The following is a 27,424-nucleotide window of genomic DNA, read 5'->3' as shown; positions in this document are numbered from 1 at the left end:
GAAACTGATGTGCTACCCTATGGTCAGAGAAATGAGAAGAAGTAAGCCCATTCTCATGCTGATTTAGAAAACAACACTGTTACCCTAAGTTAACTGTTCATTCACAAATGAGCAAACTAGACTTTGGTGAAAAATTCCCCTACATATATCAAGACAAGAGATACTTCCTTGGAAAATGCTGTTTCAGAAACTTAACACAATTGTAACCCCCTTCTTTAATTAGCACAACATTAAATCTGAAGCCAAGTTTTCAACATATTAATGATTTCTCTTTACAGTTACTGGATACTAACATTCAACATTTTCTCACTTTGCATGGATAGACTTTGTTAGATTCCAAGCCCGACACCAAAACTTGACAACAGTTATGCCATTATTGATCATGCTGGTTGATGTTGTCTCACTACTTCTTACTGGCATCCACCAGAGAAAACCAGATTTTGCACTGCATAACTGTGTTAGCGCAGTACCTAGAACAACAGAGTTCTGATATTTGTGCTGTGATTAACAAATAAAATAGCTTTTGAATGTTGTTAAAAAGAATAATCTGAGACTCTAACCCTGATGTATAGTTTTCTCAACAACTGAGAAACCTGCTGATGTAGGGATGGGAAGGAAAGAGAAAAGCTTTATCTCAGCTCATACAAACTGAACTGAAGTCTAGGATGAGGATATTTTGCAGCTCAAGTTGACCTTCTGTTTTCAAGCTGCTCAACTGAAAACAAAAGCTAAAAATATAAATATGAGTGTGTTCTTTCAACTATAATTAACTTACAGTTCATCTGCACAGCTAACTTCCTTCCTCTTAGCATTTGCTGCCACCATGAGGATCAAAGATATAACGCACTGCATATATTCTCCAAGGAGAAAGCATGACAAAAGGCAATACTCAACTGGAAAGCTGAGTCCCACCTCTGGGTTTGTTACCTTTTTTTGAGACTACAGCTCATAGTCCTCTCTGATAGCTTTGAAAAGATGACAGAAGGGAGAAGTCAGTGATGAGCAGTCTAGGGAAACTCCCCAAAACTGCCAAGATATCCTAAATTGAGTGTCTGCACCTGTGATTCTATACAGCTCTCACTCTTCCTGCTGTAATTCTGTATATGGAGGCATTATTTATGCACTCAAGTTTTAGTAAAAAAGAAGGCCTTCTTAACATATCATCTTAGCAGTACACTTAAGTAATAAGGTGCACACTGTTTTGATTTTTTTTAATCTTGTTATTCATAAATTTACAAACAAACAAAAAAAGCCTTAAGTAATAGAGTTCTCTTGACATGTAACAGAAGAACAACTTTCAACCTTCTTAAAGTCAGAAGAACAATGAAAAGGAAATTTAATGTTATGGACTACTGGCATGGGTAGATTTTTTTTCCAGAAGTTTTTAACTCAGGAGATCAGCCCATCAGAGACGCAAAGCTCTGTATGGTTCTCCCACAAAAGTTTCAAAGCTCTGGATTACAAACTTGCAAGCTATCTGGAAATCAAACACACACAGTTACTACTCTGTGGCAAAAGAGGTGGCTTTGTAACTCTTCACTTGAAGCTGTAACACATCATAGCTTAGAAGTCCATTTTAACTTTGATGTAGGTACAGGTCTCCTGTGGTAGGCCAGAATGCGTTGTGCCTCTCAAACAGCTAAAGTTACTGGTGATCTTCAGTTCTTCCCAAAATTATAACCTGCACAACAAAACTGCTTTGGTGAAATCCACGTCCAAAAGAGGTGTGACTTCTGAACACTGACAGGATTGTTTCACTGCCTGAACTGAAGAACAATTAACAAAAATGCACTGAAAGCACATAGCAGTCACACCAGAAACCATCTCTACTCAGTCCTTCTTCCTTTTCTGCCAGGGCAACAAAAGGCATGAAGCATGAATACAGAGCTCTACATCTTGAGAAGGATGAACGTGATTTTAGCATAGTGACTTGGCTATGAGATGTATCATAAAATAAAATTTAACATATTGGAAACTGTCCATCTCATTAAAAGTTAATAATTCTTTCAGCCAATTTCAAGAATTGTGGAAGATTAAGGTAGATTTCAAGATTTCAGGAGGGAAGTTTGGGCTCTATCCACTTAAATGGTCTGTTCCCGTTATCAACTCATTTTCTAGAAGAGTAAAGGTGGACCAAGGTATAACTGTAACTCGGAATGTGAGGAGAAGCTCAAAGGACGAAGGTGAACAGCTCCAGAAAGAAGAACTAGATTAATATACTGATCTTGTCCAAGTTTATCAGATTTACTGCTATACAGGATGCAACAGTTATAAACACAAATAACTCTGGATACTATCATCACTTGAATTTGAACACTTCCATCAGAAGGTGGAAAGAATGTACTCAGACAAGGACAGCTGTCAACCTTCATTTCTTCTTTCCCATATGGCTTCAGGAACAGCAGCCACAGAAAACCTAAAGGGCACATGAATTAGTTAAACAATTCTTGTTAACAAGTTAACGTTATCTTCACCCAGACAACATTGTCTACAGAGAAGCTGCAGAAAATAGACAAGTTCAAGAAAATGAGGCAGCAAGAAAATAATTGCATGATTTGACTCCCTGCTACCCAAGCTACATTTGCATCTCTGGACTTAGGCCTTCACAACACTGAACCTATGAATATTTTATCTTTCTGATGGAAAACTATAGTGTTCTTAGCTGCTGCACTGACTTTAACAGGTTGTGATGTACTTGCACCAATTCACTGTGTCCTGCTCCAAAGTGAGGATCTATTCCCTAGTGTTAGTTGGAAGACTGTCTGGCAGGAGAGTTTTAACTCATGTCTGACAGAAGGTGACTGAAAAATACATAAGCTTGAAAAATAAACAGAAAAAATGGAAACAAAAGCTCACTTAGGGACGTTCCCATTCATATGCAGTAGCTTGAAAGAAGTGGAAACTGAAAACAGTATTCCATTAAGCCATGTGAAGGTTGCAACCCTTAATTAAGAAAGCATCGGGAAACCGAGGATTTACTTAAGTAGGAAATAAAGGAATGGTTAACATTACAAAAATGCTAGATCAGAGCTTGCCCCGTACAGAGGTTTCAGCACAAGATGACCTTTCAGGATCTGATCTTGAAGTTAACTGCTATGCCTAAAGAGGAAAAAAAAATCCAAGCTGTTTTTAAAATACAATCTACATGGAAATAAATTTTTCTTTTGAAGTTTATTTCCGATTTACACAATTGCAAAAATAGCATGACCAGCTTTAATTATGCTGTGGGACAAACCATGTCAGTTTAGCTACAGAATGCCGCTTTGTTCAGTGCAAAGCAAACAAACGGCAAGTAAAGAGCAAATCAAGGTGATACAGCAAATAACAATGGTCCCTGTGAGCTGCTGAAACTGGATGAAACTGGTGTAATGAAAGACTACCGGCACTGCAAACAGACTTAGCATTTTCTTTAAGGAAGAGGAACCACACCTTCAATGCCATAGAAGTTTGCTTCTCTGCCCATCTGATTACTGAAGAGTGAGCCGCATCCAAGTGCCTCAACATCCACTAGCACAGGTATCCACAGCTGGGCTAGGAGGAAACTCTGAGGACATAGGATAACATTTTCATACTGCCACAAAAGTAGTTTGAGACCACTGATGCTTGCAGTCATGTCACAGCTTCTTTTGGCTACAGATCCAAACATACATAAGATTCTACCAACTTTCTTCTGTATCTGTGGGCAAATAATTAAATCTGAAGTGTTGGTAGTCCTTCAGTTCTTTCTTCAGGCTGCTGTTAGCATTTTTAAAGCATCCAGCAATAGCCAGAAGTTGTAACAGTCAGAAATAAGTTCTAAGTTCAGTCATTACTGAGCTACTGGCACAGTTTATCCAACACTGACCTCAGCTTAGATAAGATCCGACAGGATTTATTAGTTAAGTTACTGTACAGATAACAAGGCAAGCACTAAGCAACAATCCAGACATGGATCTTGAGTATTAAGACAAAATTGCATAATGTTTTGAATAGGATTGGACCTTGGATTGTTCCAATTCAGGCATGCATGATTTTCACTCTCCATTGTTATCAAGTCATATCCCTGATGACATTTGATAACTTTTTTTGTTTCCAGAAGAATTATTGAAGTATATATAATATACATTTATTGTTGTGCACATTTGCTAGAGGAAAAATAGCAGTCCTAATAATTTTTCAGAAGCTCCATACCAAAAACCATACCACGACCCAAATAATTTTACTGCCAGAGATGGCATACCAAAGCAATAAGTATTCTGAAGGAGTTTGACCATACAAAGAAAATCCCAGTAACATCCAATTCATTAACTACTAGTCTGCTTCAGCTTGAGGTAAATCAGCTTACAGGCTTCAAGAACAAGGTGTCTCAATTTTTTAATTTTATTTTTATTTTTTCCCAGAAAGTCACAACATGCTTTAGCAGTGAGGGGCGGGGACTAAGTTTTCCCTCCCAGGATTACAAGTGTCTATTTGCCTAGGCTCAGAACCCTCTGCCTGGAGCCAAGTTCATTATGCTAACACTGGGAAATAAAAATGGCACCAGAAAGTTCAGTTTATTCCTGGTTAAGTTCTCTTATACCTAACGCCTGGACGCCAGAGGAGTTCCACACAGACCTGTAGCACTAGGGTTTGTCCCTTTCAGAGGTTTGAGAAGCAGTTCTCTGAAATTCTAGAAAACTTTAACTAAAGAGCAATTCAGACACCAAAAGGCACCAGAGTTTTGTACCAGCTCTCTGAAATAATTCTGCAAATGAAACAGGCTATAGATGTCTGAACTACTAACTGAAATTAACGATCATACTTGAGTTAGACCTTCTTCCACTTATACGTAGATTGTTTAAAATCTGTAAAGCAGGAGAACGTATCTACATTTAATTACTTAGAAAAACTCACAAGACACTAACAGCTTCTATACCTAATGCAAGAATTATTCCACATAAGAAAAATGAAGCTGACATGCAGTCAACATGTCTTATTCAGTTGTTATTATTTATTCCACACTGTGTATACTGTAAGGTATGCACGGACCTATGAGGAATGCAGAAAGAATAGCACTCAGGTAATTAAAGGCAACATAACAAATGCTAATATAAAGCATATATACCAAAGGTTTGAAATGAGTTTGAACAGATACCCTTCATGTTGGAAATATCTAATCCTGGCATGGATATTTGACAAATTAATTATAGTCAGACTCAAACCATACTGATTTTTGTACTTGAGTCCTAAGGATTTTCATTACAGAACTCCATTCAATTGATTTCACTTATTAGGTTATCGCCTTTCAGCTCAACATTTTTCATGACAAATACCAACAGCTGTTCAGTCACAAGAGGAAAAAAAAAGTAATAAAGTATTTCTGTCAATATTTTAAGAATCCTGCCATTCTTTAACGTAAGGAAATTTGTCAGCCTGCAGCTATTGAGTCACGGCCTCCATACTGCATTAAGCTTAACAAAAGAAACCACATTTTTTGTTTTGTCTCAGAATTTACACTCAGGGAAAAAAAAAAGAAAAAAAATTCCATTTTAAGTTAATGAATTAACACTATAAGTTAAATGGGTTTCCCATGACTGAACCCAGTACAAAGTGAGAAAAGTAACACTTAAGAAATATATATATATATTTCTTGGAAGAATTGATATATTCTGAGTGAAACTTACTCGTGTGTGCAAGTTTTCTTCACTTTTGACCATTTCACTCCAGTTGGTGTTTGTGAACATAAAACTGCTCAGAACTTCTGAAGCACTTTTGATGACATGTGCCATAAAACTGAAAAAAATTGAGACATTCAAAGACAAAGGCATTTACAATGAGCATTTTCTGCCATTCTTCTGGGTCTCAGTACCTTCTTCTAATGAGCAGTGAATTCCAGACTGGTGAGACTCCAGAGTTAAGTTCGGGGATTCTTGGAACACAGCAAGGCTTACTCTGCTTTCAACCTAAGTACACTTTTACATGCATGGAAATCACACTGATTTAAAACTTTAGATATTTACATAAATTATGACATCAGAATCAGTAACAGAACTGCTCCTGTATTTCAAGCTATTTTTTCTCCTCCAGTGTTTCTGCTCATAATCTATCTTGGAAGCCCTTTTGAGTGAAAATACAAGTTTCCTCCACAGGAAGGCTCCCTGTGTGGAGAGTTAATTAAAACGCTGGAAGGCCTGGCCCTTTATTTACCAGAACACCCACAGAGGAGGAGCTATTCTTTGAAATGTTAAATAAATTGGCAACTATGGATAGGGTCAAAAAAAGCTTTTCAAGCCACCTACTGCTCTGAAAAACATATACACCTGGGGAGGAGAGGGCAGGGACTGTCTAGAACAACAGCATGATGGATGCTGTCAAGTACTTTATGAACTGAAATAATTGTCACAATGCATTTAGGATGAGTTGAAGAATACCTCAGTGAGTTCAGACACAATTCTTCACAAAAATACCTATAAAGAAATGAGAGATCTTTTCTACCTATATATTAGTAAGGGCTACCATAAACACCGATTCCTAACACATAACACATTCAATAGATTCTGCATTTAACAGATACTAATTCTCTTTCCCATCCTTCCTGCTGTCAGAAATAACAAACAAAGCCACAAAAAATCTCACCCTAAAACAAAGCAGTTAGTTTACTAGGTGTTTGGATTTAAGAACTTTGTATTCTGGATGGGACTCCTTTATGGCAAAGATGATTTCAAAACCTGAATGAATACTAATTCCCCATCCATAAATGAAGAAGGTCGGAAGTAACAGGATTCAGTTAACTGAAAGATATGAGTTCAAAAAGGTCCAAGGAACTGCTTTCGAGATCTAACATGACACTGAGGATACTTTTTGCTCTTTTTTATCCCCCTCTTTAATCTGTGATAGTAGTACATAATCAACTGGCTTAGCATTTCATCTTGAAAAAGTATTTCCAGTTTGATAAAAGTATCAGTTTACTAAGTAAGAAACTTGGTTCTTCATTTGAGAAAAGGACAGGGAAGTAGACTGGGACACTCAAAAACAAGACCATAATCAGAAATGGAACAGACCAAACAAAACACAGCTGTTTCCAAAATATCTCCTCAAGTTAATAAAATCAGTTTGTTTTGCTGGAAATGATAATAGCACTGTGCTCTTCCAGCTACCAGATCACTGCTAGAACAAGTCTTGGATAACCAGCTGCATTGTTTAATGAAAACATTAACCCAGAAATATCAGGTTGCGTTCTTCACCTTAAAGCAGTAACAGCAATGTAACTGTGTGTGTCGACACAACCAATTCTTTAAACAGATTCTTGTCCCCTCGCTTCAGAAGTTGATCTAATCAGGTGAGTTTTGTCTGTCTATCAATTTCTGTTGTTGTTTACACAAGAATTCCCTGCAGAAAGGATCCAAGCTTGCCTTGGCAAGTCTTCAAATGATAATATAAAGAATGTCAGCCATGCCCACTGACACTCTATGAAATAACCTCGGGACATCAGAAGAGAAAGTTCTCCAGGTATGACAGAATTATTTCAATTATATAGAGTTTTGAGAAAAATCACATTCCAACAAGCACAGGTCTGGTATCTACCACTTAAAGCCAATAAATCAGTCAAAACCAAGTTACTTGCTTAATGGAAAATAAAAAATATTTGAGGGATACTGATAATAAACCTAGTCGAGTTAAAGGCTTATCTCAATGCACCTGCTATTACAAATAAGCAGCTCATGTGTCTGACTTTATTCTGCAAAACACCAGGTTACACCACGTTTTAAGTGGATGAGGAATCAGCTATTAGCTGAATTACAAGAACATACTGTGAATTGAACAGTTGTAGTACTGGTAGAAATGTCCTTCAGGCATTAGTAAAATTACAGTCAGTGATTAAATATACCACCACGAATAACATCAGCTCATGAAAAGATTAATGTGTGGAGGAGATGTGCTGTTGGCTACAGTAACTCTCTAATAGGCTTGGTACTATCAAATAATACCCTTTAATGAGCCATTACAAAGTTGTATCTGCAGAAGTAGCAGGGGCAGATTCATACAGGCAAGTTTCAGAAAGACTTGGATATATAATGATTGTGTATTGTCAGAAAATAGTAATAACGCTCCCTTTAGAAAATAAATACAATAACCATTAGAAGTGGACACAGTCCACTTCATAGACATTGAAAGAACAGAGAGGGTTCAGACAAGAGTAATAGGTTAAGTGCGCAATTAGCTTTTAAGGAATATTTTTTCCATCTGCTTTCTTTCAAGGAATGGAAAAATTACACAAGATCATTTATAAACAAACAAGAGAAAAGAAGTGTACTAAGAAATCCAGCCAGGCAGAACCTAGTCTCTAGGGCAGTACGTATCCTATTCAGGACTGGAAAAATGTCCCAAACAATACCACTGAACACTTAATATGAAAATTAGCAAACCAATAATTTTCTTATTACAATTCAAGCAACTTATTCATTTAGAGACATGGAGACTACCAGGAAGTAAACCATTTGTTGATTACACAGCTAGTGCAATGGAAAAACCTTACTGGTCACTTCTAGACTTTCAAGCCTACTTACTCATAAATTCCCTAAGTCTCCTCCAATTGTTGGGTTGCTTAACCCATGTTGCCAAAGCAGCTACCAATTCTGAAGTCTTTATCAATCTAGCTTTAGTGCTGAGCTAGAAGTCAAACACCTGAACTCAGGAAATGCTGTACATTTACTGCAAATTCAGTAATATCTTCAATTTTTCTCACGCAAGATTAAGACGGATTAATTCATCACATAAAGTCAGTTCAAGTAACTGCTTAATTACTCCTTCACCAGGGGTATCAGAATGCACACGAAAAAAATGACAGAAATTCTTAAATAAAATCATTTGACCTGTGAAGAAACACAAAGCAAGGTATTACAAACAAGCCTCAGATTTACCTTAAGTAAGAAGTCAAAGAAAGAAAAACAAACAACACAGAAGAGAACTCTGATTCTCATATTCTTTCAGCCATCTTCATCTTGGACAAAAAAATGTCATCATTAGGAGAAGGTCAGGTTAAATTTCAGTGACAGTCAGTATAGTAGGATGTAGTTATGTTATGCTGTTAAGAGCTGAGAAGACTGTGTATTTGTTTTGCCCTGCACCCAAACTGCACATAGTAGGACCTTTGCAGTGCTGGAGAACCTTTGCAGGCAGTGCCATTGTGCAGATAACAAGGCACAATAAGATGAAGAGTCACAGTGTTAAGGCAAATGCTTTCTCTTGAGTAGAACCAGATGTTGACACTCATTCTTGGTAACACTGCTCACAGCAGAGGAGTTGGAATTGAACTTTAAGGTCTATTCCAACCCAAATCTTTCTATGATTCTACCGCTCTCACTCTAAGCATAAGCACACTGAGTGTGAAACATCCACTCATTATTACTCAGAGCATCACAGTCCATTTCATGAAACTGCTGGATCAAGAACACTAGGAGTGGTACCATACATAACATGAAGCAGCATGAAAGACAGTCCATCCCCAAATCCCCCCACCAAAACCCTTCAGCACTACAGCCACCTGAGCGGCTGTCTGACCTTTTATTACATTGCTTTAACTCACAACACAGATGCTGAAAAGAATTTCTTAGTCTGTGGCAGATGGACATTTTAAATCCTTTCTAGAAAGACAATCACCAAATATTTTTTGGAGTAGATTACCCTTCAAATGAGTACTCTTCTACCTTAAATTTTGAGCTATTTCAAGTATCAATAAACTTTTCTTCTTTCAGCTATTCATGAAACAGTTCTCCTTCCTTCAAAGACACGGTTGACATCACATCTGGAGTTTTGCACACAGTGAGCCATTCTAAGCATTTTTCACCCTTTTCCCCCCTCTCTGCTAAGTCAACATCCTTGCCTCAAGTTAAATACAGAAGTATGTTACATCCATAAATATTGCCATGGTTTTCCATTATAAGAACATACTGCTTGTACTATTTAAATGATAATCGAGTTGAAAATGCCTACTGGACTAACTCATGGATCCAAACGTCACATTAAGTACATTAACAAAAACTGAGGAAGTAGCAATGGAATTTGTACCAACAGTCTCACACTAGGTGCACCCTGAAACTTAAAAGATGTTTCAGAAGGATTGGTACAGCTTCCAGTCAGCAAGAAATCAGAAAGCACAAAAAATCAAGCCCACTTCTACTGCTTGCGATAAATCTTCAGTTAAGTGACACCAGAACCTTTAGAGCTCTGAAGAATCACAACAGGCATAAGGCTGTCCAGAATATTCTTACACATAAGAATTGTATTTACTAAAGGGAACAGTGCCTGACAATTACTTAAATGAAGATTTTTATCCAGGCTTTTTCCTCCCAGTGCCAACAGCTCCTTTGTTCTCCTCCAAACACAACTTCATACATAGACAACCTATGCCTATACGCACATTAAGTTCTATTCTGCTAAAAAACCAAAGTGATCGGAATTTCTGTGAAAGGTTGTTTTCTACAAAAATAAAAATGTAAAGTGAACTCTATAAATAATTTGTGATTCCTATTTATCATTTGAAATTTTAAATCTAAGGAAGACATACTATTCTGTCTAAGCAAAAGTTATTGGCCAGCAATTCTCATATGCATTCTTTCACCAAAATATTGTAAAGGAATAAAAGCCAAACAGTTTGAACAGACGATTTTCTGCAGTAGGCAATTATAGATCCAAGTAGATCCAACATACAATAGGATATCAATTATAGATCCGAGTCAGTATATCCAACATAAAATGGGATCTGAAAGTCACCTCACATATCTGATCCTTGACACCATCCTCCTGCTGTTTATACATGACAGTTACATAGCACCACACAGAACAGTAGTACACTTGTACTACACTACAAAGTTCCTAAGTGCAGCTGAAGCAGAAAAGACAGTTTTGTACACTTGAAGGATTTTTTCTTTATTCACATCTTAATATTAGGAGATGAAATGATCGGGGGAAAACAGGCATGCTACAAGACAAGTGTGCATCTTCTACAGTCTTATCGTTTAGAAAGGAAAATAGATATTTCATCACCACATCTTAACCACATCTTTGCAGATTATGAAGCAACTATTTCATCAGGTTTTTTTTCAAGAGTTCTACCATCCTGCACTAAACCAAGAAATTTAGTTTGTATAATGTGAAGTTTGTCTTTGCAAAGACTGGCAAGTATTGGAAGTCCTCAGTATTTTGTCTGTGTCTTGATCACTCCAGAAGAGACAAGTACAACAAGCTCAGGACAGGATGAAGACAGCAATGTAAGCCTGTTTTGTAATTCAAATGTTCAGTGAGTCAAAAAAGAAAAAAAGAAACAAAACAATTCCAACAAGAAAACCACAGCCAATCTTGTTACAGAGTCTATTGGACTTGCTTTATTCTTTAAACCCCTACAACATATCTCAGGATAAAATCCAACCATACTCTCCTGAAGGCTGCTTTACTCACCCAGACTCCTGATGGTCATCTACCATGCTTTACAAGAAGTAATTGTGCATGGGTGCGCACACACAGGCACAGCATGTTTCTATTTGTACATGAAGAACTATTGTCTGGAATAGGGAATTATTCCTAAATCAATGTGAAATAAATTCAAGCATGTGAAATAAGAATGGGCACTGTCACTCAAGGAAAAAAAAAAAAAAAAAGCTCGTTTCTGCTTAAGCTTAGTCCTCCACATGAGGCACTCAAGAAAATAAAGGTGATCTCTATTAGGAAGGCACTGTGTGCAATGCACTCTGCATTTGCTTTAAGATCCAGAATGACTAATTCTCTATAATTAAGAAAACTGTAGCATAACAGAGTCAGTAATGCCTCCAGCAACATTCATCACAGTTTTCAACAGAAGATTAAGTTACTTAATACAAATTATACTTGCACAGAGGAATACAGATCCACGATCACCCACTCTTTTGGCAGGATAACCTACTCTTTGTTCTTCACAGAGGAAAAATAAAACTGTTTCTACCCATTTTAATTCACATGACAGAAATTAAATACAGGTTACATTACATGTATCAAAAAGTATGCATTTCTCAAATAAGTAAAGAAGAGGGGCTGGAAAAGCAATATCAGCAGAGGATGGAGACTCAATGTATTGTCAGACTGTTATTACAGATATTTTCCATCTTGCTTTGTAACACCATTGTATGTACTAGCCAAATCACAGAGGGAAGGTCTTCGTTTGCTGCAGTTTCTGAAGACCAACTAGACCATTAGCTGGGATTGATGGCTGAGAAGAACTTCCACGTTGCTCTTTATAGGAATGCAGTCTCCTTGAAGAAACAGTCAAAATGCTATTGCCTATTTAGTGAAAGTGAACAACTTCTCATTTCTAGTTATTTTAAATATTAAAAAAAACTACTAACTAAACAAACATACAAACCTAAACTACTAACTAAACAACAAAAACCCAAACAATCCAGCACCTGCTTTCTGCTCTTAAATAGTTTTATAAATTTGAAAATGCACGTTTTTCCCACACGACAAAAGTCCTTGGCTAAAATAAAGTCCAAGATAACAATCCAGAATTTAAAATATGACTTGGATTTGACTTACTACAATAACGGTATTTCAGTAAGATGAATTCATTATTCTTGAAATTTAACATTACTTTAAGCATAAGTGCAATCTACAATTCTTTAAATTTAAACTTTAAAAACAAACAAATGGAGAACACCATGAGGAAGTAATTAAAGTTTGCCTTTGAAGATATCTATCAGTTAAGATCTTCCATTGCAGCTGACTGATGTTATTCCTTACGTTATAAACAATAAGTGACAGGGTTTTATTTGGAGTTTTGCATCTTCTGCATGTGAATACAAAAAATAAATCTTTTCCTAACAGTTTTTATTTATTCTAGCCTCAAACAGCACACTCTTCCTTCTCATACAGCTTATCCCGTGAGGACTTAAGTCCTTAAACTTTTGTTCCATATTTGTGTGCAGACAAACAGTGTGAGACAGAAGGTTGATGTATAGCCCATACAGCGCAAAAGGGCTAACAGTGAGCACCACTGGCAGTATCCTTAGCATGCTCATCTGCTTTTGAAAGAGGTCCAAACATGATGTGTGCAGGTCAGCTATGAGGCTGCATTTTTTCCAGACCTTGCATGCCTGGGCATTAAAAACTAAACTCCCAGATTTATGACTAGTAATACAATAAATCAACAAAAGAAAACACACAAAGTATTTAAAACCAGTTGTGTCAGACAGTTATAAGTAACAGAACGGCAAGACAAAGCTGCTCCCCATAAAATTGAAGACATGGTGATTACTGCAGCAGATCCAGTACTTCACAGAGTTGAAGAGACACCCAAGGCCATAAATCTTAACAACAGCAAAATTATTTCAACCATTTGTGAAAGATAATTTTTAATAAAAACACTGTAAATAATAACTATGGGTATCCATTTTCCATCTCTAAAAATAGGTCTTCAGAGGAGAGGCAGCTTTAGATTTCTTTTACACCATGGTCCTACTCAGCTGGCTGAATAATATCTGTTCTGGGCTCCATTTTGTACAGTCCATCAAGTGCCTACTTTAAGAAAAGAGTATTGCTAGACATTAAAAAAAATATATATTTGTTCTAAGTACACAGAATTCAGGGAAATACTAAAAGGTACAAGTTAAGAGTTTCCCCAAAGCAAAATGGTGATTTATAAGTTTCTATGCCTTCTGCTGGGGGCAAATATCAGCTCTGAGACCTCAAAACATTCCTTTCACCATTAAGTTCCTCTGCCAGTAGGTGTCAGTTTATGGAGAAGAACCATTCTCAGATCATATAATGAAAGCAAAACGCATCTCATCTACTAAATACATCAGATTTGGTAAGCAGATGGAGGGCACAGTTCTCCTGCACAGCTCTGTCTACAAGACTGTTGGACTGAGAATAAATAAATAAATAAATGAAATTAGTTAGACTCTGAAAGCTTAAGTAAGGACTAGTGCAAAAACAAAGCTGAAAGAAGCCATGGCTCTAAGAAAATAAATGCTAAAATGCAAATAATAATCCAACAATATAACTGTTATTTTAATAATTAACTTAGAAATAAGAAGTAGGGGGTATGAGATTGGACAAGGGAAAGGAATAAAAACAGGAACTAAGTTTCAAACTATTTCCTCCACATGTGAGGGGAAAAAAAAAGCATGGGAGAGAAGAAAAACAAGTTCACGCACTGGTCAAAATTTCATACAAAGACTTAGGCTGGAAGGGACTTTGAAGATCATCTACTTCCAAGCATTACTGCCCACTAGATCATGGTGCCCAGAGCTCCATCTGACCCAGCCAAGGATGAAGAATATACAGCTTCTCTAGGAAGCCAGTGCTTCATGACTCTCTGAGTAAAGAACCTGATTTTCTCCTCTTTTAGTTTAAAGCCATTCCTTTTTGTTCTATCACTATTAGACCATGTAAAAAATCAGTCTCCTTCCTGTTTATAAGCTCTCCTCGAGTACTGGAAAGCCACAGTGAAGTTTCCCCAGAGCCTTCTCTTCTCCAAGAGAAACAAGCCCAGCTCCCTCAACCTTTCTTGCTAAGAGAGGTGCTCCCCTCAACACATCTAAACATTCCTTGAACACCTCCAGGGTCAGTGACTCCACCACCTCCCTGGGCTGCCCATTCCAGCTCCTGACCACTCTTTTGGAGAAGTAGTACTTCCTGAAGTCCAGACGTAATCCCCCCATGTGCAACTTGGGACCATCCCCTCAAGTCCTAGAAGTTACTAACCACAGCAGGAGCTCAAAGCGCCAAAATATGTTAGCCCAATTTGCTTAGGAAAGATGCAATGTCACAATAAATGCTTGTGGAATATAGAGCACTAATGCTGAGCACTTGACAATCACTTTAAGTTAGTCTTGGGCAGTATCAGCAGCAGAGCTGTTCTCATGCAGCAGCTAGAGCCACAAAACGTGGAACCCAACCAAAAAGGGGCTTTGCATGCAAACAATGCAAAAGATTAGGGATTATAAAGTCCATTTGCTTTATTACATTGGTCACTACTTGCAGCCTACTGTCTCAAAGTCCTGAAAATATCTGTTCGTGCCAATTACATACCCATTATCTCAGGCTGTAAGGATCCTAAATCTAACCACACAAACCAATGAGCTTTTTTTTTTTTTTTTTTTTTTTTTTTTTGCAAGGACAAGACAGACATACACAGGATGCAAAGCAGCAGTGCACAGCACAGATACAGACCAGGATAAGAGTGATCTCTGGTAATAATAGAGAAACACACCAAGCACAAGAGAAGCATCTAGGCACACCAAGCTCAACTAATATTTGGTATTTATCAATAAACATGAGTTGAGGTTAAAAGTTTTTATTTATTTATTAAAAAATAGCTTTAATTCAAGAGATTTATTAATTCCAGTAGATGTTTTGGAGATTATGTGCTTGGGGTTTTGCTCATACATTAGACTTAAAAAGCAATTTAAGTCTAAAAGCCACAGTCAGAGCAGACATCCTTCCCACAACACAGTTTAATTCTGTCAACAGTGAATGGAAGGTGTCTGATCAGCAAGAGTAATACTGTGCTGCTACGTTACTGTTATATACATCTGAGTTTCCAGGAATCTGCTGCTTAGGAACCTCTTAAGCTTGACATGGCAACTCTGTGTTTGATTTCCATGAGTTAAAGGGGGATATGCATCTTCATATGTTTCATGCACTTTTGCACATAAATGTGACAAAGCACCTAAACATCACTACCAAGTCTTAATGCTACAGTGCTTTTGAAAATGAATGAAAAATTGAGATGCTCATTTTCTTCAATCTCTATCATTACTTCCAGTTTCTGTTGAACAGAAAAGCTTTTACACCCAGCAGTTTCAGTTTAGCTAGGAAGTGCAAAAGAATGGGTTCTGTCTGAGAAAATCACCCAAGTCAGGGCAGCAACAGAGACTCTGGGGAAAGGGGCAACAACAAGAGCCAGAAGTTGCTGGAGGACAACCATCCAGGAAAAAGTGATTTCCATCTATGGCCTACTTGATCATTACATAAGCCTTAATTATACTACCAGGGCTAGCACTATGCTTAAAGCCAATCTCCCTTTCAAATACCACTTTCTCCCAAAATTTAAAATATGAGATTGGAAACAAGAACTTAAAATTGGTTCCATAAAGTGATTTGTAATGTTTACACAGGAAATCACTAGCAACAACAATCTTGTAGAAGAGAGTATTTGTAGTTCTCTGGAAAAAGAAAGCCAAATGGAAACCAAGGAGAAAAAGAAAAAAAAAAAAGGTAAAAAAGAAAGCATAGACACTCTGACCATGCTCTGAAAGGCTGTGCAATATGCATGCGTGCTTAAGAAAAATCCTTATCTCCTGGCTAGAGAAATCTTCCCTGGAATACTGCACAGATGAGCATTTTCACTTACAAAAAAAAGAAGGCACTGAAAATAAAAGGCAAATAATACAATGCATAATAATCAATTCAAGGTTTTCAGTCTTCTCTTTTTTAAAGACACAAAACCAGAAACAGGCAATTGTAGAGGAAAGCGAGCTTCCATTTTATGTCAGTTCATCTTCTTCCAGAAAAGGAAAAACAAACACATGAAAAAATACACCCCCCAAAATCTCATCTGCTGTTACTCTGGTGCAGCAGCGCAGCCACCTGACATAGGCATAGCCATTTCTGCACGGAGACAGCTCTCTCGAGGATCCCTGCTTATGACAAAACACATCCGAACGTGGCGGGGGGAGCTCAGAGCATCACGTGAAGCAGCACCAGACATCGGGTGTGGGTGATGCCGTGTCAAGCAGGGCGTTCTTGGAGAACCATTTACCAGTGTATGCTGGAAAAAGCCTTAGTAGATTCAGAACCTTTTGATAAGGGATGCAGCAAAGCAGACTGTTTTCATCTGACATAACAAATGGAGAGCTGGCGTGCTTTTAGTGAAAGGTCATTCTCAAACACTCACAGAAGAGGCTTCCCTTCTGATATACTATCTATTTAAAGACCCTTGAGATTATCAGTGCATTTCCCTTGCATACCTTTTAGAGATTTAGTAGCTGCTCCTTAAAATATACACATTTTTTTCTGGAATTTCTAAAGAATCCTCTAAATTTGCTCCAGATCACATATAAGACAAACAAGACAAACCAAAATTGAACTGTTGTTTACAAGATTTTACCTAAAAAAAGAAACAAACAAAACCCACACCAACCCTGCTGCTCAACTTTGTTTATCCTGTGCTGGTGCTCTGCCATCACTGCACTCACCATTCCCCTCTACTAGGCATTTCTTTCACATTGAATCTCAAAGATATTCCTCCTCCTTGTAGCAGAGGTATGTCCCTAGGTTCAAGCCACCAGGAAGATCCTGAGGATAGGGATCAAGTCATCTACCACCAGAAATGGTAGAAACATCAAGCTGATAATATCATTTTCTCTAAAGGACCTTTGTGTACATCCTAAGGCTTCTCCAAGTGTAAAATTGAAAACGATTACCTTCTACAGTGCAATCTTCTCAGCTTCTCTGAGAAATAGAACTTTCACTATCCTAAACATCTTCCTCTTATCTAGAGCAGTTTCCATTTCTGTGCAAACAGATACACAAAGCACCTGCAGCTCTCCCGACACCCAAACCAGACATTTCTGTCAGGCCCTCATCTGTCAAGGATGAAACAATAATCCAGCATTTCCTCTCTGTGACATAGAGATTGGAGATCATCCTATGGTTATGACACAATTTAATACAGAATTCAATGCAGAGTCTGATTAGCACCAAGTTACTTTCAGGTTGCCAGGTTGGAGAAGGTGTATTTGCTAAATTGCACTGTTTCTGAACAGGTGTTGTCTGCTCTGGTTCACTATGACAACCACCCATGCTGTGGACTACAGCAGCATCTATGTGGTAGGATCTGTTTGTTCCACTGCTCTCTGGAGGATGGCTACCAGCATTTGCTTTCTTGTAGCCACACTGGCAACAGTACACTTTCCGAGATCATGGAAAGGGTAATCTCTAAAGATACACTAGTTTAAATGGAATATGGTATTCAAAAATAAATACCAGACCAGTTCAAACATCAGGAAGAGGGCTTTTACCAAGAAAATTATTAATGCCACAGAGCAGGAATTACGTCTCCTTCCTCTTCCCCTTTACAAGCTGCACTGGTATCCTTCGGGCTGGCACTTTGGGGATAATAATAGAGCCAAGGATTTGTTTTTAGAACTGGAGCACTACAGTCCTGGCAGCAGCCATTGCTCACACCTTTCGCTTGCTGCCATATTTTGTATTTTCTCCTCCCCTCACCCACCAATGGAACCGAAGGAATCCAACAGCATGGAAACAGCTTTATAAAGACATAAGGTACCCAGCATCTGGAAATACGCACTGACAACGCCCAAAACTCCACGCCGCAGAACTTTGTGAAGACAGGCCAACGCAGGACGGCATCAATATTTCCACGCCACTAGAAATTAGCAATTTATGGCCACGGTTAAGAGGCCAAACGAGCCCTCCGCTCAGCCCTTAAAAAGCCCTGCAGTATGACTGTTCTGTTTCCTGCAGGAAATGAGATGCTTGTACGAGATACCCCTGTGGTTTTCGTACCGTAAATGTATCAGCTGGTACAAAGCCTCCGGAGAGGGCCATTAACTAATGCTTAGAAAGAGCAGCGCGGCAGCAGACCGCACGTAGCACCTCGGAGACGAATAGCGGGGACCAAAGCCGGCGTCAGGGATCGAGGGCCGGCACCGGGTGGCGAAAGACGTGCGAGCAACAGACCTGCCCGCGTCGCCTGGAGCCCTCACATCGCTCCTTCTCACGAAGGAGGCTGCACCCTCCACCCCCCATTCCCCACCCGCAGCCGGGGAGGCCCACCCTCAGGCTCACGTCCCACCACGGCCATTTTTTTCCCCTTTTTCCTCCCCTCACCCTCCCGCCCGGCTGCCGGGGAGGAGCCGCCCGCCCCGGCAGGACCGCAGCCCGGCGGGGGAGGAGGGGGGAGGAGGAGGAGGAGGAGAAGGGCGACAGGGGGTGGAGACCGCCCGGGGCAGGGCCGGAGGGGCGCGGGGAAACAAAGGGGGGCGGCGGCGGCAGCCCCGCCGGACACCTGCCCGCCAGCCCCGCACGTACCCAGCAGCAGCAGGCGGTGCGTCTGCTTGTATTCCCGCTTCTGTTCCTTGAGCGCCCGGTCGATGCTCTTGCTGACTTTCCTCGCCTCCTTCTCCGCCTCCCGCTCCTCCAGGCGCAGCTTCTCCCAGGGTCTCTGCAGGGCCGGCGGCGGGTGCTGCGTCTGCTGCTGCTGCTGCCGCGCCGCCTTCCCCCCTCCGGGGCCGCCGGCCTTGGGCAGCGACGGCCGCTCGGGGGCCGCCCCGTTGCCGCCGCCGTTCTGTAGCAGCAGCGGCGGCCCGTCCGCTTCGCCGCCGCCGGGCTTACCGCCGGGCTTACCGCCGGGCCGGAGCAACGCGCCCTCGCCAAGCGGCTGCGGCTGCGGGGCGGCGTGCGGCTCGGCCGGCTGCTCGGGCTCCGAGGCGGCGCCGGCGCTGGACGAGATGGAGCCGCCGCCGCCGGCGTCGCCGAAGAGCCGCGGGCGCAGGCTGTAGCAGAGCCCCATGGCTCGGTGCCCCTGCCGGGGACGGGCTGCGGTGCGGCGGGGCTATAGCCTGGGCGCTTCCCGCCGGCCCTACGCGCCGGGGCGGCGGCGGCGACGGGGGGCGCGGGCGGGCGGGGAGGGGGCGCCGCGGAGCCCCTCACGGCCCCGCTGGGCCATCTTGCATTTTCCTCCCCGGGCGGCTCCTCCGCGCCGATCACCTGACGCCGAGCTGCCACCGCCGCGTCCACCTTACCGTAAATACCCCAGCGCCAGCCCACCGCGCAGCGCCGGGCGCCGGCGGGGAGGGGCGGGGGCACCCCGCCCGCGCACACTCAACGCCGACACGCTTACACACTCACGCTGGCACACGCAGCGCGGGCTGGGAAGCGCTCGCCCCTTGCGCAGGCAGGCAGGGGGGTAGGCAGCGAGGTGGCCGTCGGCTCCCGCAGGCCGCTGCCCCCATCCCGGGCCGCACCGCCGCTTCCCGCCGGCGACATTCCCGAGCCCCTTCGGGACCTGCCCGGGGCTGTGTCCTGAGGGCGGGAGAGGCTTGAGCCCGTGACGACCAGCCTGCCCCCGGCTCCCGCCCGGCCCAGGGCCCGCACCGGAGTGCCCGCAGTTAAAACACAATTCTCAGCCCGTGTACACACCATCCTACGCGCACACGCCTGGCCCTGCCACCCGCGCGCTGACTAACGGTGCCGTGGGAGGAAGAGTTTGGATGTGGTGTCTCGGGGAAATAATAGGCAATACTGGGAAGTGCTCAGCGGTAGTACTCCACAGGCACGGAGGGAAGGCTGTGCTATGATGCCAGTCCGGGTAAAGGCAGTGGCAGCCCTCGTGGCGACAAGTCTCGGACAGATTCTGATTGCCCTGTCCACAGCAGCTGTGCTACCCCTGTCACACTAGGCCATGGTTTGGGCTCCTCGTTTTGCCCAGTGATCGACTTCAGACACCAGACATACAGAGTGCTGTGGGAAAAAGAAACTTCCGGGCTTGTTTACAGTGACTGAACGAGAGCAAATTGGCCACAGTTTTTAGTACCTGGATATGGAAAACAGAATTCCATTCCTGACAACTTTGCCCCTGTCAAACAACCTAATGAATGTCCTCTAAAACACGCATTGAGCAAGCTTTGTGTTGCACGTTAACATTCGCCCCCCAGAAAACCCAAACCACCCTACATTAATATAAAATAAATACATGCTGTTTAGCTGAAAGTGTCAACTTGATCCACACAAAGAAAATTTTGCCAGTGAAAATGGCAGCAGGATCCATCCAGCAGGATCCAGAAGGCTGTTTTTGTATGCCCTTTAAAATGCTGACCAGCTGTTTGCACAGATAGATGCCTTAAAATCCAGAACTGTAGAACCACAGGATGGCTTGGGTTGGAAGGGACCTCAAAGCCCACCCAGTCCCACCCCATGCCATGGGCAGGGCTGCCACACAGCAGCTCAGCTGCCCAGGGCCCCATCCAGCCTGACCTTCAATGCCTCCAGGGATGGAGCACCCACAGCTTCTCTGGGCAGCTGAGCCAGCGCCTCACCTCCCTGTGAGTGGCGAATTTCTTCCTAACATCTAATCTAAAGCTCTTATCTTTCAGTTTAGCTCTACCACAAGGTTCCCATAGCTGTTACTTCCACTGTAAGTTTTAACACTCAGCTATTTAATATCCTAGTTGCATCTTGATTGCGAAATATATAACTGGTTGCCTAACATCAGGGGTTATTTCTCCACTGCTGCTACACTATTGTGTCAGGTCTGAAACGCCTCTGGCATTTTTATAGACCACACGAGCAAGCCATCTCTTAGGCTGTGAATGAAAGATTTTGGTTTTTCTCTGAGCAGTCCCACGTTTCTCAGCCTTTCCTCATAAAGGAGATGCTTCAGGTCCATAGTCATTTCATGGCACTCCGCTGGATCCTATCTAGAAGTTCGCTGTCCTTTTGAACTGAGGAGCTCAGAATTAAGCAGAGTACTCCAATAAGCCTGGCTTCTAGCTGTTGTTATCTTTTTGGACAAATAAATTGTTATCATCACTACTTCTGGATTACTGTGGACTGGGATTGTCAAGTATTTAGAGTGAGAAAGTCACTATCATGCAGTTTCCTCATCTGAAGGCTCTTTGGAGAGCCTTTTGTGGAATAACGTTCAATGTTTTCTGAAGTGGGGCATCTAAAGCAAAGCCAAACAAGTGACTTAATTTTTCTATAATGCTAATTACCTATCATGATGATGTTAATTGAAATTAGTGAATATGCACATATACACATATGTGTGTCTCAGTCTGAACGGAAAGCAAAAAAACTTCAGTTTTTTTCTCGTTGCTCACAATGCACCGTTCTACCTAAGAATTAAGCAATTGCAGGCGACTATCCAATTTTATGCAGCAACGAGGTATGCCCACCAGATGGCCCTACTTCCAGGAGTAAAACAGTTTTGGTAAGTAAATATTTAAATATTATTCTTACGAAAATTTTCCTTACCCTTTCTTAAAAAGGAGTGATTTTATTTATATTACTTGAACATTTACTAGGAATATAAATTTGTATTCTATTTTATGTTTTTATAACAAATTTGTTTTAACATTGTTTCTTCAATATGGAGGAAATCGGATTTTCAACATTTAGATGGTGTTCCAAATTTTAACCAAGGGATGAAAGCATGTGATCTAACTTAAACAAATGTAGTAACTGCAGTTGCCTTGAAAATTTAACTGTGTGGGAATTGAAGAGACCCCAGTTAAATGGATATTTATAAGAAGTTTGATAAGAGAAGAAACTTAAAAGTCCAGGAGAAGCTTTCCCAGGACTGGAGGTTCTTTCATCTTCTTTTTGTTGCTCTAGTTGGTCTCTGTAGTAGTTAGGGAGTTTTCAATACCGCTTTGCAGTGTTGTTTTTCTATATTTTGATTAAAATAGTGCTGTGAATTCAGAGACTGTAAATTCAGAATCTGTACTGAAATATTCCTTCTAAATTATTTGAACATTTTTTTCTCAATACTTCTCTGGACCTCAATGATGAATAGTGAAAATGTTGCATAGTTTTAGGTTTACTAAAAAGGAAAGTTATGTGATAGAAGAAAAACAAAACAAAACAAAGAAACAAAAACTTTGACCAAAAAGAAAGTAATTGTATTAATTCCTATTGAGGTTAATTTTCTTTGTGGAGAAAGGATCTAGGATGTTCCAGCTTTCATTAGATGCTAAACATCTCTATGTTATTTGATAGGCACTCATCAAAAAAACCTGCTTGGTTCTTGTGATCTCAATATTTTTATTGTTCTTATTATGGTGTATGATAACAAGCAGTATGATATAGTTTAGTACTTATCTTTTCCCTTGGTTTTCTCTTTGAGATGTAGTGTGCCTGTACTGCCCTGCTATTATATGGAAGAATAAAACAGTTTTTCGATACAGGCTTTGCTCCTGGTGGCTGAAATCTCTGTGTAGTGTTGCTGACCTGAATCCTGTCAGTAAGCACAGCTACACCAATAGACCTTCTGTATGTGAGGAGTACAGAGATTAGATGATTCTCCTGACTTCCTTAAAAATCTCAGGTGGTCCCAGGACAGAAGACCAGAAGAAAACAGTATGTTTCCCTTTACCTAGAGAGGTAGTCTAGTCCTGCAGAGTAGTGCCCTTCCTCATGACCTGAAAAATTATGCAGAAGTGTGAATAAAGTCATTTTTGCATTATGTTAGGAATGTGCTGGCTGTGCTTCCTCTCCAAACTATTTACAGCAGTCTGGGGGATTTGTAACCTCTCCATTCTATATTGCTGCTTTCCAGTGTTATCTCCAGAGCTGTTTTCCGGAAGGAAAAAATAGATACACTGTTTACCTTAACAGTAATATTTAAAATACTATTTAAAATTTGGGGAGCCCGTTTTAACTGCAAGCCAATGCAGTCACCTAATGCTCACTAGACCTATGGAAGTCTTGGCTGCACAGATACTGTAAATTATTTTAAACTTCCTCTTGAAAGGTTATGGTTTTTTTCACCAGTAAATCAAAAGGAGAAAGGTAAATCCTTCTGGACTACAGTCAGCCCTTGTAGTTTCTGTAACGCCACAGACACAAATATAATGCCTCTATTTTCACATAATAACTCCAACCATCACCATAAACTTTACTTGCCATTTTTACTGGTTGCTTGAGGGTTTGCAAAGTGGGAGCAACGTAAAAATTGTGGTGGGAATTCAGTTGCAAATGTGATAATTGTAGAGCAACAGTTATCCAAATCTAATTTCTGTCAAATTCTCTCTCAGCAGGATCTGGCTTATCACATCTGAGCACAATAGCAGTAAAACAATTTACCACTTCTTTAGTAGAGCTTCTTGCCAGCTCCTAGAGAATGACTTTTGTTTGTTATGAGTGATAAAGTAGTAAAGGATTTAGGTTTATTAAAAAATGAGGTGGTTACTGCCACCGGTGTTAAAATTATCTTCTAAGTCCCATTAATATATCCCAACTTTCTCTACTCAAACAGTACAAAATGGTATTTGCGCTGAATTCCACTTGCTGAAATTTGTCTGGACATGAATTTTGGTTTGGTTTTATTTTTATTATTATTATTTTTTCTTTCACTTCCAGCATACCTCAGCCATTTTCTCCAAGAGTTTGATGTAAAAATTACTGTGACAGTGTACAAACATACTGTTGACTTTCAGGGGGATTAATAGCTTGTCTTTCTTGCAGCAGTCCTGATAGTGCTTTTTGCTTTAAGAGAACTGATTACCAATGTACAGAAGACATTTTAAATGATGTTAGCATAGACAAGCTTAAGGGAATTTACTGCAAGTACCAAAATAAGATAAAGTAGGTCAGCTTGCATGAAAACTGGGTTCTGAGCAAACGAAGTAAGAAAACAGAAAGAGATTTAAAATGTAAATTGTGGGATAAGGTTATTTTGTATGTGGTACTGTGTAAAACAGGAAAGGGTAGAAGCAAGGCAAAGCAAACTGGAGTTTTTGTATGTTTAGCATATACAAAAAATCATATAACACACAATATTAGAGGCATAAACTGTTGATTTCTCTGTAATCTTTAGTTTCTTGCCGCCCTGAATGGAATTTGAATAATAAACTTAGCAGGGTTCCAGTCATCTCTTTTAAATATCTTCGTAAGGATTTCTTAGAAGTCTGCTGAACCACTATTGGAGTCAGAAGATTGTAATATTTTTTGGTAATACGGGTTTTGCTCTGAGAAAATCTGATTAAATCTGACCAGATTGTAACACTTTAAAAACTATAACTTGCACAACCTCAAACACAGAGCGGAAAGCCATTGCAGATTTCTGCTATGACAAGAAACAGTCCTCCTTGTTCCAGAGCTGATGCAGGCAGATGTGGCTTTGTGAACACTTCTATTAAAAGACTCTGATCCTGTTTTGTGTGTGAATAATGCATGTATCTATCATGTACCACCCTTCTTTTAAGTCAGGAAATCGTCCTTTATCTGTGCAACCTCAATTCATTCCCGTATAAATATTCATAATGATGCAGTCTTCAACTTTGCACAAACAGCTTCTCCAGACTAAGCTCTTTGTTTTAGGGACTCTGCAGCCCGCAGAGCCATAAAAGAAGTCTCAGTTACATGAAATTCTGGAAACTTCAGAACAATTGGAAACATTCCTTTATTTTAGAAAATGTTTTCAGATTACTGTTTTAATGCAAAAACTAAAACAAGGTAAGAGAAAATAAAACTGAAGTGAGCTGATGAACCAAGGGACATGATTGTGCAAATTTAACTTTTTGTTTAATACTAAACAAATTAGTATTTCCATTTCAACTCAGATTCAACTTAAACAATACACTGAATAGTAACATCAGAGAAAAAGTCTTGTTTGGAAGGGACTTATGGGGATCATAGTTAAAATATCATTTGGGAGGCTAAGAAAAAGAGGGGAAAGCAGTGTAAGCTAGAGAATAAAACTCAATTCTTAAAATAATTATTTTACACAATGCATTTTTTCATTGAAAACTCAGAATTGTTGAAATCTGAATATTCTATTAAAAAAATTAGACTGAAACAAGATTGACTGTTCCTCACAAGAATAACTACTTAACCGGACAGAAATAGCTTACACAGGGGAAACCAAGGAAAGAAGGAGATAATTAATCAATACTTATTGTATAAATCAAAGAGAAAGAGCAGGAAGGAATATTAAATGAAGAGCAGCATTTATAAAAAGATGTCGAAATGATGTTTGTCTTAGGATAAAAATATTGAAGTGGATTTAACACAAGATGAGGTAAATGTTCATAGATTTTAATGGTTAGCAAAATAATTAGTGTTTCTTTTTCCTGAGAAATCCACTCAACAGTGGATACCCCAGAGCAATTTTTGTAACTGTTATAATAATTTCTTAGTCTTGTGTCTTCTAGATTCCCAGTACTAATTTAAATTAATTGGCCTTTGCATTAACATGGAAGAAGCTTTCCTTTTCCTTTTTTTTCCCCTTGTCTCACTCTTTTTCACTTCTTCATTATCGAGGAAATAAATTAGGAACCTGAATTCTCAGTAGCCTTCTCAAACTTCTCTGTATCGGCATGGGGGAGAAGTCCAAATACCTCAAGAAGCATGGCCTTTTCTGCATTTTTCGTTACTGGGGAGAGCCTGTCCCCTTCAATCAGCTTTATGCAAATCTCAAAATGTAGATGACATAAGCTTTCCTCACGGAATGTAAACAGAGGGGATCATCTGCTTTCCTAATCTTCTGCTTTTCATTCCTTTTCATCCTTCACTCGTCTCTTTGAATAGAAATACCAGGCAGCTTTCAAGAATACCAATAGGTTTAAAGTCAAAGTACTACTAAAAATAGGCTATAACTATTCATATTTTCTTGATAATCCTCTGCACATTGCTGGTTGTTTCTCAGAAGAGCATACCTTCCACTGCATTGTTTCAAATGACATTAGTGTTAACATTTCTACAGTTTCTCATGAGAAGTTTTCAGCATTATAGATGATCTTCCACAGGTGAAGTCCTGTAAGTGACAGTTGTTAGTACTTACAGCAAGTTAGAAGGAATCCTTGAGCCTTCAAATGTCTTATTTTAAAGAGGCTCTACCCACATGATATAGTGGAAATCTGGAGCAGTTTGGTAGGATGTTTTATTTTTATTTTTAATTTAAGATTTTTAATAAATCCATATGCTTATTAGCAATTATTTATATAAAAAAAGTAGTGTAGAGCTTAAAAATCCCTAAACACCTCAATTTTCCTTGAATAGATGCCTCCTTATGACTAAAGTTAAATAAAATAAGCTTACTGATAGAACAATATTTACTTTTTATCTTTTAGTAGCAGAGACTGCAGATGTGAAGATGTGCATAGAATATCATTCTTAAGAATATGAATGAAGACTGTATATTTAGAAGACAGAAAGACATTGACAAAGAACCCAAATACAAGTAGTTTCATAGGAATACTTAAATCACAACAGACAATAAATATGGACAGTATATAGTCAAAAAAAAATGCCACATAGATATTTATTCCATTAAAGATGGCTTTTATAAATCAGTTTACTCTTCTTTAATTTAAACAGTGTCCCTAGTTTCTATTTAATTCCAGGTCAGGTTAATTGAAAATGGGTGAATTGATAAATAGAGCTCCTGACTGTATAGAAACAGACTTTGCTTTCTGTACGTTAGTTTCCCTCCAGTGGCTGTTATGAGCAACTTCAGGTCCACCTTGAGATATTTTAAATAGAGCATTATTTTGGTTGGGTCTGACAGGAATACGTTGCAAAAAATTATACCTTTACTCATGTCTAAATGACTGTAATGAAGGCTTTAATGTTATTTAGATACCAATGTAGAAGTCAATCATTCTTCTCTTAAGTGGACAAATGAATGTTTTAGTTTTTAATGTAGTTTGTATCAGTTTTGGCAGAGTTCTGTGGTCTTTGATTA

General features: G+C 39.8%; 1 protein-coding gene across 1 annotated transcript in view; it reads right to left on the bottom strand.

Moving 5' to 3' along the window:
• GNAL (G protein subunit alpha L) overlaps positions 1 to 19,528 on the bottom strand; it is a 178,100-nt gene extending 158,572 nt beyond the window's left edge. The window contains exon 1 of the mRNA XM_065753561.1: positions 19,048 to 19,528. Coding sequence (XP_065609633.1) covers positions 19,048 to 19,528 — 481 coding nt within the window. The remainder of the gene's footprint in view (positions 1 to 19,047) is intronic.
• Positions 19,529 to 27,424: the final 7,896 nt, after the last annotated feature.

This window comes from Cyrtonyx montezumae, unplaced genomic scaffold (assembly GCF_038088225.1).
Source record: "Cyrtonyx montezumae isolate F1298 unplaced genomic scaffold, pur_monq_1.0 scaffold_8, whole genome shotgun sequence".
NCBI lineage: Eukaryota > Metazoa > Chordata > Aves > Galliformes > Odontophoridae > Cyrtonyx > Cyrtonyx montezumae.
This window is presented reverse-complemented; position numbering and strand designations above follow the sequence as displayed.